The sequence below is a fragment of the Lottia gigantea genome (genome assembly GCF_000327385.1).
Source record: "Lottia gigantea unplaced genomic scaffold LOTGIsca_80, whole genome shotgun sequence".
NCBI classification, from domain to species: domain Eukaryota; kingdom Metazoa; phylum Mollusca; class Gastropoda; family Lottiidae; genus Lottia; species Lottia gigantea.
The window spans coordinates 953590-970016 of record NW_008710663.1 but is presented as its reverse complement, the minus strand read 5'-3'; the positions used below and the strand labels follow the sequence as shown (position 1 = coordinate 970016).

Here is a 16427-nt window from a genome sequence, read left to right as displayed (position 1 = left end):
AGTTCACTTCATTTTAAAGAAATTTAAAATATGTTTTATCATACGTTTGTCCCTTAAACATGTGTCAGAATTCACCAAATCAATTCTATTTTTCAAATTCTTTGTGGCGGAGAACCCCGAAAGGTATCCACAAATTTAATCGGGAAAAAGCCTAAAAAAAAAAAATTCTTGAAACTTGAAATATTTAGGCTACATGATAGCCTTCAACGACCTTGCCTTTGATTTTCTATCAAGTTAACTTATTTACAAGGCAACCGATTATTTACTTATTAAATCTAAATGAAGAAAGGTATTTCATAGTTGAGAAACGGAATTAAAGAAATTGATTTTGGAACCAGATGTTACCCAATGGGTCAATACATAGCCACGCAAACACGTCAATGACATGGAACCCCTAGGCCTATTTACGAATTTATTTATTTACTGCATGGAATCATACGAATTTGGAACATAATTGAGAAGTTTTTGTTTTGGACTTAGGAGAGAGGAATATTGGAACAAGTAAAGATTCTGTACACAGTTGGTGAAACTAAGCGGAGTAAATGAATATTTTTGGAGAAACTTAACAATGGTATATGAATAAGGCAATGTTTTGAGCCAGAATTAAAAGATATAATACCTTTAGGACAATTTATACTGGATTATGATATGGTGAATTAACGGATTAAGGATTTAGGATTAAGAATTAGATAAAAAAAAAAAAGATTTGTGAAAAAAAAAAAAAACTGTGATTAAGTTTAATCTAAACCAAAGTTTTTATCTACTTTTCTTTCGTTTATGAAAGTCTACAATATATCAAAATGAACACAATAACATTAACTAAAACTCAAAAGAAACTCTCTCCAAAACGACTTCTTCAGTATGGTATTTTGATAGGGGTGGCCTATTTTGCATTTCGCATGTTTGACACATTAACCAAGGTAAACTGATCGACATATAGGTTTTACTTTAGATAACACCTTCTTTTTTGTTTTCTAATAGTTTCCGTCTCTATTGTAATCTAAGGAGTTTTCTACCAAAGTTCTGTTCTGTTTACGTTATTTTTAACCAATCAAAGTAGCCTATGTCATGTAGGGCCTTTGATCGAAAACTTTGGAGACGACAAACTCTCAGAAAACAAAAATCAAATGAAGTTGTAATCTTATTTTAAAAAATTGTATTCACGTATGTAAGTAATACGTTGATGAGATGGTGAGAGTCTGAAAATCAGAAACACAGGCATGGCATCGAATTTTTTTTCTCTCTTTTTTTTCTGGGGAGAGCCTGATCGCTTGGATTTGCCAGATTAAATTTACCATCGATCTGTAATGAAAAACCACTAGGTGTTCAATAAACAGGTGACAAGGCTAATGGTTGAAAAAACTGTAGGCCTACGTAACATTCTTCAGCCTGTGAACTTTAAGATCTCGATCTTATTTTAATTTTGAGCTGCTATATTGTTTGTGTTGTGCCAACGTAGCCAACCAAGCAGTACATGTAGGCCTACATATTCCGATTAATCTGAAGACCTTAGCCACAATCTGACCTAAAACAAAATACCATTGTTTCAAACTCGACACGAGCAATTTTGAAACATTTTTTCGTATATTATCACATAATATTACCCTACTAAAGTAGCTATCTCGCCATCTCCTTCGAAAAATCTTCGTTGTTTTTACATGATTTATTTGTTCTCATTTCTTCCCTTTCAGAACAAACAGCAACAACAAGGTGGGGTATTTTATGATGATGATACAGATGTCGAGCTCCCAGAAAACGGTAATGATTTTGACACAGGAAATGAACAGTTTCAGTTCGACAAGAATGTAGACGTGAATATGGACGTTAATATTGCGGGTAAAGAACCACCCAAGAAAGAAAAATCGAAAGGTAAAGCTAAAATGTTGGCAGATAATGTCGACGAACTTGATAAAATGATCGAGGAAGAAGAAAAGAAAGAAAAGGAAAAACAGAAAGAGGTAGTACGAAAGAAACCAAATCCAGATCCCGAGGAGGAAGAAGATCTAAAAGAACTTAAAGATGAAGCTATAGAAGATTTCGATAGAAAACATCCGGCAAAGAATCGACCTTTCCATAAGGGTGAACATTTCGACACGGGTGATGACTCTCCAGAAATAGCTAAAGAGAAACATAAACGACGTATCGAGTTCTTCAAGAAGATTAAAGAACTGAATAAAGAATTTGATGAAGATAATGAGTCTGAAATGCACGAGAGCGTGGAGCTGCTATATTTTGTCAGTGCTGCTTGGACTAAAACATTTAAAGATGTGGTAAATCTGGTAGTTTCAATCCAAAACCACTACCCTACTGCTAGTATTGTTATCTATGATATAGGAATGGATTCGGATCAGAAAAACTGGGTATGTATGTAATTCTGCAGGACGCAATTTGGAGATTCTTGCTTACACAGTTAGCAGTGAGATGATGTTTGATGGATCTTTTATCAGGCTGTACTTAACAAGTCAATCAAGACACACATCAATGAGCTTTATAAACTTTGAGATCAAGAAGCCAAACCAAGTCACATACGACATTCTATATCTCAGATTATTCTCGATGATGGTTGACTTGTTGAATACAGTTTATATTCATTTAATTTCTGATATATTTCTAATTGCAGTTGAAGACAGTTTGTCAAGTTCAAGTAAAACCAAGTTTTATTGAAGTTTGGCCTCCACACATAAGAGATCTAGAAAATAAATTATGGAGACCTATCATTCTACAGGTAAATTTACTTTCAACCCATGGTATTCAAAATAAGGAATCCATTAGCAATTTCAACTTTGGATCATGAACAGCTCACCAGTGTATGATACAATGCACATTTCAGAGTGATGTGGGTCGGGAAGTTTACCGACATCCACTTACGCTAATCAGTTCAGTTTGTACGACCTTTGGCTGTCGTTTGGCTTTTACTCACTGATATGATTGTCATTTAGATGTACCTGACAGATTCTATCAAGTGGACGGGCAAATAAAGAGCTGAAGTTGGGATAAACTTTTTCATTCCTAAATACATTACTCAAGCGCCGGATTAAGTGGATTTCGAGGGTTTCCGTAGGTTTTACAAACCCGACGAGTCACACAATAATTTTGATTTGTAACCACATGGTAACCATTTATTTTTCAGATGGCCTTGGCACATATGAGTCATCTCATTTGGATTGAACCATATTTAGTCATCAACCGACAGAAGATGAACGCATATATTCAACATTCCAGAAAGTTTGGAATACTTTTTGCTGGCCAACGTCAGAAATATTCTACATACATAGTAACTCATCCTGATATGTATTATTATCTTAGTTCCGATACACGAAAGTTACAGAGGGTTCCACATTTTGAGATCAATATGATTCTGTTACACAATACTAATACCATACAACAGAGGTTTATGAAATGGCTTGTTGCATGTACCATTGAAGAATGGTGTATAGCGCCCATTGGTTCCAAACGATCGTGCGACACGCCAAATTTGTCGAGTGCTAAATATTACGCCAACTGTCACCGTTATGATGAGTCTGCCATGAACATTCTGTTAAAATCATGGATGAAGTATGACTTAGATAAGTTCTCATTAAGAGATGTGGTAACTAACAGAAACGATGGTCGTGATGCTAAGGTTAGAGCCAGAGTGTGTAGTAATGCAAGGAAGGCTGGTGACTTGTAAGAGATAATTTTCCGATTCTTATTGGCTGAACTATACTACAGACACAAATAACATTAAATATTCGGACTATTGGATTGTTTATTGTTCCACCATCATTTAAATTCCTTCAGGGATTTTTTTTTTAAATTGTCAGTATAGCTTTTGAATTTGTCGACTGACCATCAGTATAAAGTTCCCTAAATTGTAGCCGTGTAACAGAATTTATGATGGCAAAGAATTTCAGTACCGGTCAACTTAACCTAACCCTCTCTTAACCTATCCAAATAAAAATACCAATACAGTATTAGTATTCACTGGCCTATCTACAGGGAGGGTCATACTCAGGCCTGTGAAAGGTCTTATTAAAAATTAAGCTCAAAATTCATCTCAGGCAATCTGAACTCCGTTGGCATCTGGGAGAATCTTGCAGCCCCCTAGCCTCAAGGAGTTTCGGCCATTGGGGCTTCGCCTCAAAGAGACATCTCTCATTTTTGGCCCCTTTCTAAGGCATTTTCTAGATATACCTCTGTTAGTGTTTATTTGATGTACAATGCTTGATCTTGAAAATACATATATATATATATATAAATTTATTGAGTGTATATTTTATCAGAAAAAATCAATAAACAAATGTATACAAATTTGAATGGAATGTGTTCATGAACATTGATGATTGCATAATATAAATGATTTACATTGGTACAGACTAACCCCATAATAACAATTCTGAAAAAAGTGCTTTAAAATGAAAGCTCTACTTCTAGACATTAGGCTTTAAAAAAGAGTACATGCAATTTTCATTAAATTCAGGGAAAGTCAGACAACTGTAAATCTTACTGGATCACCCATACTTTATTACAAAATTACACACCGAAAATTTTAAAAAAATGTCAAACTTCCCAAAACGGTTCAGTGCTCTGGCATATATATATATTCTTGAAAGTAAAAGTTTTATAAATAGAGAACTGTTTGCCAAAGCATTTGCAAGATATAAGTTACATCTAGCTAGTCAACAATATGCTTTTACAACAAGAGCATATATATTATGAGTAATACAAGTATAACTATTATAGTTTCAATTACTATGTATCCTTTCAATTTGAATATTTCTAAGAATTTACCTGATTGCACAAGACTTAAAACAGTAGAAAAAATCTATTATAAATCCTATCCAGTAGGTTAATATAAAAAAGCTAAAAGCACAAAAGCTGGCAAGAAAAAAAAATATCACTTAGTTTCATCTGCAATAGAATTTATTATTTTTTTCACTGAGTTATGTTTAGAATTAATTTTCACATCATTTTGTGTTTCTCCAAATTTGACGTCTTTGACTTTGTCCACATTTCGTAAATTGTCAAAAGCACTTAGAAGTGTTTCTTTAACTATAAATCTACCATTAGGTTTAGAAGGATAAGCACATTCATTGAGCAAATTCAGTAAATCCCAATCATCCTCGGCATATTTTGGCATATCATGTAACAAACCTCCTGACATTCCCGGCTCCGTGCCATATTTGGACAGTAAGTTACGGCATAACGCATAATAGTTATGGTCTGAAGACATATGCCGACATAGATTATCAGTACTAAATGTTAAACAGTTCCGACCTTCACAATCATCAAACTTACTTTCATACGGTTCCGACCAGCCTAATGGTTGTTCTACAAAGGAAAAAATACATGAATTAGATGCCTAGCAGAAGACAATCAAACTTATACAACCAATTCTTCACAACTTATCTTGCCACTGACTAAGATATCCTTCATCTGTCTTGAATTATACAAAGAAGTTGAGTCTCTAAAGCATTGACCTTGGCATCAGAATGTTTCTTATCATGGCTTCAACATTATCGCATCGTTTAAAAGATAACAGTCCATAGCAACATTCTAATCTAAACAGGAACAGATTACCTAAGCCAATTTACAGCCTGGCTGATTGGACTAATGAGGAAAGAAGGCACCATACTGATCACAGTCAATCAAGCAAATGACGTCATGTGTCACTACGTTTTGTCATTATACTCTGGGTATCCTTGATAATTTATTTGATAAGAATAATTGTTTGATAAAGTTAAACAATCACTTACTAGCTTCGATAGCCATTTTATCAACAACAATGATATTTTCAGCATCAATTATTTTCACTTTACCAGCAACATCAACAGCAAAATTTTCATACTGTATATCAGTCCAGTATAATATAAAATCTTCTTTATTTTCACTCATTAAAATAGCCATTTTCATCAACTGATAAGCTAAATCAACCTAAATAACAGTTATAAATAAGGATAAATATAAAATGTGTTAAAACACAGATGTACTTCAAGGGATTATAAGGGTTTTCTTTCCTTTATATTATAATAGCTTGTGAATAACATATGAAATGCTTACATCTGGTGATATATAGATATTTATTCTTACGGTGTGATTTTTCATATAACCTAGTGCATCAATTCAATTGGTAGCTCCTGAAAGTCAAGAACAATTTGCTTTCACTTGCATCACTAATGCTGCAATAACTTACCCTTGTAGAAAATGGAGCATTATAATATTCAGTTAAAGGTTTTCCAGCATTTTCTAAAACCACAAATCTCCCACATGCACCATAATATTTTGGGAATGGCCAGCCATCACTTGCAGGAAACGTCTGAAAAAAAATACATTTGTATATATTATTCAGTAATGTAAGTGTTACTAATGAGAATATCAAAGTGTTTGCATCTATTTTATGAAGCAGGTATTATTTATATATGTATACACATTACTCAAGTGATTTGCTTATAGGATATTTAGGGAGTAAAACTGAGAAATGGTGAAAACACAATTATGGGAAAACTATTGAGGGTCGTTAAGGTGAATGTGAAGCAAATTGTAGCCTAGCTCAAGATAAAATTATCCTTAACCATTACTGATGACTGCATGTTCATTAATGTTTAAAAATTGTTACCTGCATAAGAAGTGATTCAGTATTCACCATAGATATATACATTAGTTGTACTTTATCTCTATATAAAATAACATTATTAGGTTGTTTTTCTTGGTATTTACTCCATAATTTATCTAATAATCTATAGCTACCACATGTAAACATCCCAATTTCTAAACTATTTAAATGTTTTGGTAGTATTGGTTTATCTTTCAAGGCATGGGCTGTGTTTGTTTTGTAAATCACTCGTGCGATATCACAACCTTCTGGTCTGTTAGCATCTTTACACAGAGCATTATCAACCTTGACTAGTTCGTTGTTTAGAGCTAACTTCTTCAATACAACATCCTCTTCACTATAGATGTGTTTTCCAAAATGAACATTTTTCACATTTACTACATCCAAAAATCTTACTTTAGACCATCCAGTAAGCTTTATATGATTGTCTAAGAGCATACCACAAGCAGAAGAGCCAAAACAAGCAGGGCACTTGTCAGTTTCCAAAAAGGATTCATTTTGTAAGTCGTTTGAGAAAATAACTCTGTATATACAATAATACAGAATAAATGAACATAACAATGAAATAAACAACATAATCTTGGCTTTTCCAGGCAGCCTGTGATATCTATATTTAGAATCATTGACCACTCTTTCTATCTGTTTGGCCGACACTGCCATACTTGGACCCTTTTTCTGCCGCCTTATGATACCTTCAGCTCCTGGTAACATGATTCCATCTATTAGTACAGATACACAGATAAACTGGAAGAAAATAACACTTAAATCTGTATATCTACCACTATTTAGATTTCTTCATTCTAAATTCTTCCCATTCAATGTTTGCTGAATACCTCTGAAATTATTATCTATAATAAAACAACCCTACTGACTAATATAATCATTGGTTTAAATAACAATGGATTAGTATTTATTGTGTATATGATTACTGACTCATTTCAAAACTCTATGATAAAGGGAAATCAGTCGAGATGTTCAAACACTGACACAATATTCTGTTAATCTGATGTCACAATTACTTTGTAACACTGAAAATAGCATTCTGCTGTACATCAGCAAAAACAATGAATACAGTGGCGGAGCCAGGTTTATGTCCGAGGGGGACAGAATATCTGGGATTGCCTGAATTTCTAATATCATTGTGAGATTTTTGCCCGAAAAACTTGCTTTCGTGGCTGTGGGGGGGGGCGGCTGTCCCCTCTGCCCCCCCTTTGGCTCCGCCACTGAATGAATAATGACAATGCCAGTGTCAGTCTTAATCTCACTCAAATGGACTCTTATGACTAGTAATACAGTGGTGTAACCTATTTTCGTGGATATAAGGATTCAACACCGAATTTCATCAAAGTTAAAGAAACGAATTTTTTAACCTATTTTCGTGTACAATGTTTAATCTATAAATAAGTCTAGAAAAACATGTTGTATGGATACCGTGTGGTATGATTAACTTCTCTTAGTATTTATCTTTAATATCAATTCATTATAACTAGTGACAATTCCTTCAAAGAACCACGATTTAAAAAAAAAAATAGTGACCGACAAAATAAGATACGTAGCGTGCTAAAAGTCACTGAAACAACATAAGAATATGGTCCACTTTGTGTTCCATAGAAATTTTCTGCTGACACGGAATCCGCTAGTTGATCACGTGACTTCATTCGTTGGACTACATTCTAGCAGACGACACTTGGAATTCCAATTACCGCTGGGGATTATAAGGAAATTCAGCCGATAAAAAATGGTGACGTTTGGTAATAACTGAAATCCGCCATTTTGTATTTGTCAAAGTATACATTAACATATTTAACCATGCTTGAAACTACTGAATTCATTCTACTAGCTGATATTGTACAGAAAACTCATATTTATCAAAACAAGCAAATGCGGAGGTCATGCGAGGTCGCACATGTAAATTATTAATCCTTTCCGGAAATCCACGAAAAATAGGTTTCCACGAAATTAAGTTACTTGACTGTAGTTGTTATAGCACTAAATCTCTACTCACTGAATACATTGAGTTTAAATGAAATTTTCAACTGTATACCCTTTCTCTTAGAATGTCTTCGGGTCAATAGAAGGTCTGAATAAGGTTCGGTGATTTTACATTTGAAACAGACACAATTCCCTCTCAGAAAATTCACATGAAAATGACATACTTTTCGGACAGAAAATTCCGAGGAAATGAAATTCAATCCAGAAACCATTGTATTGTTGTAGTCAGAGAGTAGTATCCCTACATGTACAAATAAAGCAATAAAATAGAGTACATCTGATAGACAATAAATAGGCTAAGAAAATATTGGAATACTTACATTACATGATATAGGGCCTTTTGATAATTTATCGATGAAGACCTTTCAACTTTCAATTTGTTTTGTATTTTTTGACGAGTTACTTCCCTTTAAAATTGACTAATGACCGAAAAGTCAGCAATCTTAGTTGCTCCTAGTAATCTAGTAATACGTACAGTGAAGATACAAATACAAATTGATTGATATTAAAGGTTTGTTTTTAGTGTAATATCAATGTTAAATTGTTCTTATTTAGCGGTTAAATAACAAGTATCGCCAAAGACACACTGAATACAATGATAATGGGCTCTACGATAGTTTGGATCGTATTAATGACGTAATAATAAGTAAAATTATAATATCTTTCTAAAGACAATTTTATCAGTTGCTATCAAATTTCTGACATATTTTCAACACTCTAAGAATCAAAGAAAGGTGGGGTGAATGATGCCGTCTATCTTGTCATTTGCATAACGGAGGTATAGCACCAAGGCCTCCCTTTTTCATGTGAAGTCGATATAAACCTTCGTTAATTTTATCTTTTTATCACTACTTTGTATCGTAAATTCCGATTGTCTTTACTTTAATATTGCTATTCATTTCGGTACATTACATCACATTGCGGTAAGTAGACATACTCTCAGCTACTTTGAGTATTCTACTTCCGGTTAGGGCCTGTCAACAAACAACAATCAATATCCTGATAAAAATCAAAATAATGAATGAGGTGAAGGTGATTATTATGTTGTTTCACTTGATATCGTGATACGACTTGAATAATAATAATGCTGTTTAGATTAAGGGAAAACAACTTGTAGAAAACACTTAGTATTGTAGATCACAAAGTCGAAGGGTGACATTGCATCATCATTTACACTGAACTTTTTTTTAAAGACAGAACATCAGAAGAGAACTGAGTAGTGACGCATGCATTAAAGTAAGTGTCAGCATTATTTATAAGCTAACTTCTGGATGTGACTGTAATAGTGTAATAAAGCCATGGTCTTAAAACTAAAGCAGAAGGTTTGAGTGAGAAATCCTAATTTGTAAATAGCTCAGTAGGATTGTAACTGCTAGGCAATTAGGTGCAGGAGGTTCCAATCCTTCTTCAGTTGAGTAATTTTTTGCTGCTACAACAAGAAAGAGGACCCGGACCCAGTGATGGCTTTTAACCCTTTAATTTTTTATGTGTATCAAATACACTGATGATAGCATCAATTTGCACCATTCCAAATTTCAATCACACGTCTGTAGTTCCTGCAATTCCACTAAAGCTTAGTGTTTTATTGATGTTATCAGTGTCCTCAATACTCATACAAAATTTAGAATATGAATATGCTGTACTGTTAAGGGACAATGTTCAGCATAGTTCACCAAAAATATATTAAATAATTTTTTTTTTTTTAATTTTATTTACTAGCTACTAGCTATATGGATAATAGATATTTGTAACAGAAATATTTAATCATAGCATAGGTCGAGATAATACCTTCAGATTTTGCTACCAAGTTTCCCCCTCTCAATGATTGTGGGAGCGGTTGATATGGAAAAAGTGTCGTTTAAGCATCATTTGCACCATTCCAAATTTCATTCAGATGTCTGTAGTTACTGCCATTGCACTAAAACTTTTTTTTATGCTATCAGTGTCCCCAATACACATAAAAAGATTTGAAAATCTCTTTACAATCCCTTTAAGGAAAATTAAAGTAAGTTGTCAATATGACAAATTTTATACATTGAGAAATACATTTTCATCAGCTATCTTAGCTTACTTTCAAGAACACACAAAATATAAATCCTTTAATTTTGTTTATGTAGGTGTGGATTTTTGTCATTCCATTCTTGTACTTAACTGAGTTTATTATGAAAAGTTTACATACTTGTTTATTCATAGTTAAAATTCTATGACTAAATCATTTGAGAAAATAGCCTAAACATAGTGGAATATTGTGGAAATCATTGAAAGAATCTTATGTAGGCCAAGAGATTGTTCTTCTGTCTCTGGTTGACCAGTATCTGTCAGAGCCATTCAGGCCATTCACATTACTAGTTGTCTATTGTATTTTCTTTTATCAGTAGGCTTAACACTGTTATTCTCTTATTAGATACTGTCTGATTAGAGGTATATCAGCTGTTTGGGTTAATGTTTTAATTAACACAATTTTTTATGGTTGTAATCTGTTGATATTAACATATGGTAAGAAATAATATAAAATCTATCAAAATTAAAATAATATATTGGCAGGACAAGAAATACCAATATAATGAAAAAGATCAAGAAATACCAAACAAACATGATTTGTATATGGAATCTGACAAATTCAGTGTTAGAGTGCCCTAACTCTACCTTTGACATAACTGTCTGTTACTTGTTCTAAAGAATTGAAAACCAAGTTAGAAAATGATGATATTTAGTCATCAGAATATTGCTTTGTGGTATAAAAATACTGAAATGTATTTGGCTTTGTTGATGTAGAGGATGATAAGCCAAGTCGAATAATGACTATAAGGTTTATAGAAATAGGTTATTCAGTAGTTTTACAAAACATGTTATGTGGTTTTATATTGATAAAGTTTATATAATAATGTACATGTTATGTGGAAAGGTCATTTTAATTTAAAATACTCTTGATAAAATGTTTTTAACTTATGTTATCAGTGATAACCTTTCACAGTTAAACTGAAGGAATATTCAACTGTTTGCCTGAAGTTACATATTAGGTTTTGTTGCTCTGTTTATATGGAATATGATTATGCTGTAGTGTGAAGGCACAATGTTCAGCATTGTTCACCCAAAATGTATAAATTTTTTTTTTAATTTTATTTACTAGCTTCTAGCTATATGGGTAATAGATATTTGTAACAGAAATATTTAATCATAGCATAGGTCGAGATAATACAATTAGATTTTGAGTCCAAATTTCCCTCCTGTGAGTGATATTGGAGGGGCTGACATGGAAAAAGCTTCCCTCTACCTACAGTTAAAAATGGAAAAAGTTGTCCTGGAAATATTTCCCTCATTGCACACTCCATGGTGTTGCCTGTCTTCAAGAGACCAATTAGATGCAGAAGAGTAGGAAGTAAAATTCCATTAGATTTCATGCCATTGGTAATAGATATATACATGTAATTAATTGAATTTATTAAACAAAGCGAGTAAAAAGTTCTATAGTTTGTATTAAGAATGATTGGTGCTGTAGTTTACTGATACCACATTTATTTATCTACTACATGTAATAGTATGTTTATCGCAGGGTTAGTCGACTAAATTAGCTACAGTGATCACTACTTTCCACTTTTCGAATTACTGAAGCTTCAGGGAGCTCACAACACTTACTTAACTACGCCAGCATTGCAGTTAGGTCAAGTGTGGAACCTCAGACAAAGCCCTCCAAATGCTGGTGCTTTAAATGCCTGAAAATTTGCTCTAGTGTAGCAAAATTTTTTTTACATAATCGATATTGACAGTGAAGTATTTATTATTGATGGACCAACCGTGAACTTTTTGTGACCATTCCGTACAAAAAAATGAAAATAACGGATTGGAGCTCTCATTTCACTTTCTAAATTTATTTTATTTATACATTTTTTTTTGCAAAAGATTCTAAAGCTATTAAAAGCAGTTTTTGCTATAAAAATCTCTTAAATCTTATTTAAAGAATAATAGTTGTTATTGAAAACCCAGTACTGTAGTAGTATATTGTGGTATAATATTACAAAAAACACTCTTTATAAAGTTGTTTTGATGATAGGACAGTCATTTATTTGTAATCTAAACTACGTCTTTTATTAGTGTCTGAAAGTCACCTTGTTTACGTCCTATTTTGTGCCGTTCCGCTTCTTGATTAACTATAATACATCATTATGCCACTGTTGATATATTTCAATTAACCTATTTTCCAAGTAGTCCGTAAAAATAACACAGTCTGAAAGATAAGCTTACCTTTGCTATATTACGAATTTCCACATGTTTTTTCTATTTGTCATGCATAGAGTCATATGATCCATTCCTCATATCAATTGATTGCAATTAACTGAGATCAACTGAGTGATTGCAAATTTCTGTTGTTCAGATCAACTCTTAGTCTGAATTTTGAAAGAGAGTTAAATATGAGCAAGTGATGGCAGCAGCAATTTTCCAGCTTACAGTAAACTGAATATTTCTAGTCATTGATCAGATTATATCCGAAGCTGTCAATAGACAGCAATTGTTGGAGATACAGTCTCTCTAAATTAAGCTTATTTTGCCTGTTGCAAGGTCAACCTAAGCACCTTTTAAGTAAAACTCTACTAGCTGAGTCTACAGGTATGTTATCTTGATTGGCATGCTGGTATACTATTACAGTGAAACCTTTCTGAAGGGCACCCCTGTAAACTGACATCCCCACTAAAGAGGCATACCGGTATTTAAAAAGTCTATAGAATTTATAGAAGAAAATCTTCTTAAACTGGAACCCCTCTAAACCACACTCTGGCTAAAAAAAATAAGGTTCCAAAGTGAGTAATCTATAACAGTTAATTAACCTGTCTCAACCAGCACCTCTGGAATATTTATAAGTAATCCATTGTAGATACTAAAGGTATGATATGTATATTACAAGATAATTCTAGCTGATTATAGATATCATAAGAGAGTGTATGTTATCTTGACTGGCAGTCTATTATAAATATATAACATTACTGCTGAGATTAGATCAACAGACTAGATCAACAGAGCGTGTCATATACTGTATATATATATATCTGCCATCTGTTACAGTAGATATTTCAAGGTAGAAGTTTATTAGCTACTGGTCATTATATAAAACCTATTGGCTACTATCTTGGTGGTCATAATCAGGTAAATACTATTATTTGTAGAAGATAACCATGTAGGTAACATGATTTGTGTTTATTTTCTGGGATGTCATTTGTCATTTTAATGTTTTTTAGCTTCAAATTTATGTTTTAGTTTATCTCAATTGGATAATTGGACTTCGGACTTTTATGCAGGTAAGGTAAGGTGTAAATAAAATATCATTATACTAACCATGGTGTTTGGTATAGGTGTTTATTGCACTATGAGAGATGGTATATTGATTAGATGGTCAATGACATTCTCTCTTTGAATTGTTTGAAAGATTATGGTTGAACTTGACTCACAAGCCTCAGGCCTTGATATGTCATTTTGAATAAGGGTAATAATGAAAAAGTATAATTTCTGCTTTATGTTCCAAGGGAATTTGTCCTAGCAAGTTAGTATTGTCAATTAAACTAAAATGTATCTAGACTAATAGAAATTATTTGTTGCACCTGTCTACATTCACTCATGAAACTCAGAAAGATTATGGTTTTATGCTTAATTTGTGTTAACTTTGGAATGTTGATGAAGCTGTAAGAATTTAAATGTGGCTGTATAAATTATGTTGTGGCTCTATTGTCAATTTGGCTGTTAGCTTAAAATGTGGCTATAAAAATTGGGTTGTGGCTGTGTGAATTTTGTTGCGGTTTAAGAAGTGGCTATAGCAATTGGGTTGTGGCTGTATAAATTTTTTTGCGGTTCAAGAAGTGGCTATAAAAATTGGGTTGTGGCTGTAGGAATTTTGTTGCGGTTCAAGAAGTGGCTATAACAATTGGGTTGTGGCTGTATGAATTTTGTTGCGGTTCAAGAAGTGGCTATTACAATTGGGTTGTGGCTGTATGAATTTTGTTGCGGTTTAAGAAGTGGCTATAGCAATTGGGTTGTGGCTGTATAAATTTTTTTGCGGTTCAAGAAGTGGCTATAAAAATTGGGTTGTGGCAGTATGAATTTTGTTGCGGTTCAAGAAGTGGCTATAACAATTGGGTTGTGGCTGTATGAATTTTGTTGCAGTTCAAGAAGTGGCTATTACAATTGGGTTGTGGCTGTATGAATTTTGTTGCGGTTCAAGAAGTGGCTATTACAATTGGGTTGTGGCTGTATGAATTTTGTTGCGGTTCAAGAAGTGGCTATTACAATTGGGTTGTGGCTGTATGAATTTTGCTGCAGTTGAAGAATTGGCTATATACAGCAATTTGGTTGTAGCTATATGAGATTGATTTTTACATCTGTTTACAAATACAGAATCAGGTCAGTTATCTTGACTTGGCTAATAATATTGGTAGTTTCTAAATAGATACTAGTACTATACCTAACATCCTGGTCAAAAGGTTCTTATCTTCAGTATGAAATGTTGCCAACTGTTTTTTATTCTTTCTTCACTTTACTCATTGCTACCATTTCAACTCTTCAAAGGGCAGTGGTTTTGACAATATAAATCTTTCTGGTCTTTTAGGATTGAGCTAATGTCACTCAATTTCCTTGGGAAAACTAATTGAATTAAGTGTGTAGAATAAGAAGAAGTTGTAAGTTGTAAAATCCAGATAAGATTTTGAATACTAAAAGTTTAAAGATAACACAAAATGGTGGTGTTAATGGAATCAATATAGGGTTTGAATATTCTTATTTTACTAAATTCATTATTTGAGTGGTCTCTAAATATTTATTACAAAACAAATGTCATGTTATGTCATAAGCTGTTTATATGACTTTAAGGTTGTCTTATTATATATCGCAACAAATAACGTCAAAACCAATTAGTTTTAGGCATCAAATCCTCAGCAGGACAGAGTTGGATATGACTTGACTTGAGGAGTAGAAACAGTGAGCTCATACACTTATGAACATTAGCTGGTTAAGAAAAAACGGTCCTATGTTTGATATTTGCTCTAAAAATCATCTTTTGTGTATACCTTGTAAGCTTATGAAAACTTCACAACAAACTCAGAATTTCAATTGCTTTGAATTCACGTGTCAAACAGTGCAATATTTTAATGATTTATCATATCCTGTTATATTGGTTGTCTATAAGTTAATGCATCATAGTTAGTCACTTCATTAAACTGGTTTGCACCAATTAAATACTTGTTTATTAAAACTGTTTAGATATTTAAATTGAATGCAATCATGCACAGTGAACTAATTCACTATGCATTAAATACAAGCCAGAAATAGTGTATATATCTTGTGATCTTCAATATGTTACGGTACATGTATATACTAAGAAATATATTGATTAATTATTATATTTAGTTTAAATGTGCACAGCATAATGTTAAAACAAATTTGCCATTTGATTTAAGATCTTGATTGGTTGACCTTCATATTTCTTTGTCAAAGGTAATTGTTTTTAATTCAAACAATTATAACTTGTGGAATTTGATATTAGTTTGTATAATTGGTATGTAATTTTGACATATTTTAGAATGAGTGCATCAATAGTCTGTAACCTTGAAATTTTTGTAGCCTAGATATAAATTGGTAATTAAACTGCCATATTGCCAATCAATTATTATAACATAGTTAGTGTAATGTTAGAATGTTAAAAACCACAACATGCTAATCCTAATGATTGTTTGAGTGTTATTTTTCAGTAATTTGTGCATTTCCTGATATGATAAAACACTGTGTAGACTTATCATATTTAATAGAGTATGTATAGAGGAAGCTCTGTTGTAGATATATACATAGTGTTGTAGAATACATG

At 32.8% G+C, this 16427-nt stretch overlaps 2 protein-coding genes across 2 annotated transcripts; one reads left to right on the top strand and one right to left on the bottom strand.

The window, feature by feature from the left end:
- Positions 1–800: 800 nt before the first annotated feature.
- Positions 801–3670, top strand: LOTGIDRAFT_168942 (hypothetical protein; the record flags this gene model as incomplete). The annotated part of the gene is made up of 4 exons (XM_009067226.1): positions 801–920; positions 1692–2360; positions 2621–2725; positions 3131–3670. The coding sequence occupies 4 exons, from the start codon at positions 801–803 to the stop codon at positions 3668–3670; spliced, it is 1434 nt and encodes a 477-aa protein (XP_009065474.1).
- A 1206-nt stretch (positions 3671–4876) lies between these two features.
- On the bottom strand, positions 4877–7168 carry LOTGIDRAFT_132744 (hypothetical protein; the record flags this gene model as incomplete). Its single annotated transcript, XM_009067225.1, has 4 exons — positions 4877–5310; positions 5736–5913; positions 6173–6295; positions 6596–7168. 4 exons carry the CDS (start codon positions 7166–7168, stop codon positions 4877–4879), a joined length of 1308 nt encoding a protein of 435 aa, XP_009065473.1.
- Positions 7169–16427: the final 9259 nt, after the last annotated feature.